This window comes from Herpailurus yagouaroundi, unplaced genomic scaffold (assembly GCF_014898765.1).
Source record: "Herpailurus yagouaroundi ecotype Mexico unplaced genomic scaffold, PumYag 162, whole genome shotgun sequence".
Classification (NCBI taxonomy): Eukaryota; Metazoa; Chordata; class Mammalia; order Carnivora; family Felidae; genus Herpailurus; species Herpailurus yagouaroundi.
In genome coordinates, this window is record NW_024412403.1 from 74,149,757 (window position 1) to 74,151,938 (window position 2,182).

The following is a 2,182-nucleotide window of genomic DNA, read 5'->3' on the forward strand; positions in this document are numbered from 1 at the left end:
AAATTCCCTAGCCCCAGCCAGTCTCCCAGGTGTGAAGGGAGGGAGTCGGGGAGAGGGTTCAAAGCCCGCAAACATTCGGGGCAGAAAGGTATAGAGATAAAATGTTCTCTTTCTGCGTCCAGTTTTGTGGTTTTGCTAACCGAAGGTCCTGCGTTGGGGCGCCTCTATGCCTTTCAAGGCTCAGCTTCGATATCTAGCGTCTGGGGCTAGATATTTAGGACGGCCAGTTTTAACAGACCTTACAGCCGGCTGGCTTTCTCCAAGTCTGAATACTTACCCGCCGGCTCGGTCCTTCCCAGCTCGAATCCCTCTAAATCTAGGACCCAGCGGCTGCCCGGCGGCCCTGGCTCCGCCTCTCCGCGCATCAGCGCCCGAGGATTGGCTCCGGGCAGCGCGGCACCGCCCCCGTTATGGCCGCTGTCCGCCGCCTAGGCTACTAAGTGGCTGCCAGGGTGCTGGTCTCGGCTCTCCCTCCCCGGCTGCTCGGTCCGCCGGCCCGTGGCGCATGGGGCGGCGAGGCGGGCCCCCATGCGCTCGGGCCATGGCGCGCCTGGGCTCTGTGCGCTCCCACTACTGCGCGCTTCTGCTGGCCGCAGCGTTGGCCGTCTGTGCCTTCTACTACCTCGGCTCGGGCCGGGAGACCTTCTCCAGCGCCACCAAGAGGCTGAAGGAGGCCCGCGCCGGGGCCCCTGCCGCGCCCACGCTGCCCGCGCCGGAGGTGGCGCGGGGCTCCGTGGCGCCGGCCCCGGGCGCCAAGGCCAAGAGCCTGGAGGGCGGCGTGGCCGGACCGGTGGACTATCACCTGCTGATGATGTTCACCAAGGCGGAACACAATGCCGCGCTGCAGGCCAAGGCCCGCGTCGCGCTCCGCTCCCTGCTGCGCCTCGCTAAGTTCGAGGCGCACGAGGTGCTTAACCTGCACTTCGTGAGCGAGGAGGCCAGCCGCGAGGTGGCCAAGGCCCTGCTTCGAGAGCTGCTGCCGCCCGCCGCCGGCTTCAAGTGCAAGGTGAGCGGGGCCGCGGCTGAGGGCTCCCGGTGGATGCCCACCACCGCCCCCTCCCCCCGCCATTCTTCTCGCTTTGCCCGAAATGGGTGTTTGCTGTACGCCGGGGGCGACGTCCGGGGGGCGTGTCCGGGAGTCCGGTGCACTCGGCTGGTGCTGGAGTGGAGCCGTGGAGCCGGGGTGTCAACCCACTACCCCTGACCCGGTCTCCCCCCATTAAGTCCCTGTTCCCTCTAGAATTGGCTCGCCCCCCTGTCTGGTAGACTTGCAGGATTCAGCACTGTCTTCACTTCTTTTTATTCTACTCAGTCTTTGACTTTTTAGGTTGGACCAGGTCATTTGAAGGCACCAGTAGTCATTCTGTGCAGAGTCTGCTGGACAGGTCTTAGGTCGCTTGAATTGCTGAAATCGCAGTGACATTCTCATAGCTCTTATGGAATTTTGGTCAGAACTGTCTAAGCCCAAACCCAAACAGTGTGAACTACCTCATCCCCTCTCTGTCTTCTTCCCTACCCTCGAGGGTCACAAACCCATTTAGAGAAGCCACCGGTTCCTCTCAGGGAGGAAGAGAAAGCCCTAAGAGGTACAGATATGTATGATCTGGGGAGAGCACAACAGAGCTGGCCACCTTGTCCCAGGCGGGACCAAACTGCCTCCGTGGCAGCTCCCACATCTTCCCATCATCTCCCTTGATCTCCTGGCTCTGCTTGTCAGAGATACTGTTCCTGACTTAGTGTTAATTACTTCAGTCAAATTGCTAGCCTCATTTTGACCTAATGGTTGCACAGAGGGGATCCAAATTCTGATTTTTGGGTAGGATTAGTAGGTGATCCTAAAGGATGAAGTCTGATGGTGGGAGAAGGAGCAATGAGGCAAGAGTAATAATGTTCCATGTGTTTGTGCCCAGTGAGCGACAAGGGGAGCTGCTGCCAGGATCCTGTAGGGTTCCGGGGTCTTTGGTAGCTCTTCGTTACCTGCAGAATCAAGCCCCAGCTTCTAGAAGGGCTGTATTGTGGGCCTAGCCCTCCTCTCCAACCTGGCTTCTTGTCCTCCTGTGTGCACCTTAGATCTTGACTGTGCTGAATGTGCCTTTACACAAGCTCTCTGCCCAGGATGTCCTTCCTTTCCTCCTGGACCCTTGGCCACTCTTTACTTAGCTTTCGCCGGGGGGGGGGGGGG

General features: G+C 60.0%; 1 protein-coding gene across 1 annotated transcript in view; it reads left to right on the top strand.

The window, feature by feature from the left end:
• Positions 1 to 396: 396 nt before the first annotated feature.
• The window catches only part of XXYLT1 (xyloside xylosyltransferase 1), a 175,215-nt gene continuing 173,429 nt past the window's right edge, over positions 397 to 2,182 (top strand). The window contains exon 1 of the mRNA XM_040484933.1: positions 397 to 1,006. Within this exon, the coding sequence (XP_040340867.1) occupies positions 506 to 1,006 (501 nt within the window). The 5' untranslated portion in view covers positions 397 to 505. The remainder of the gene's footprint in view (positions 1,007 to 2,182) is intronic.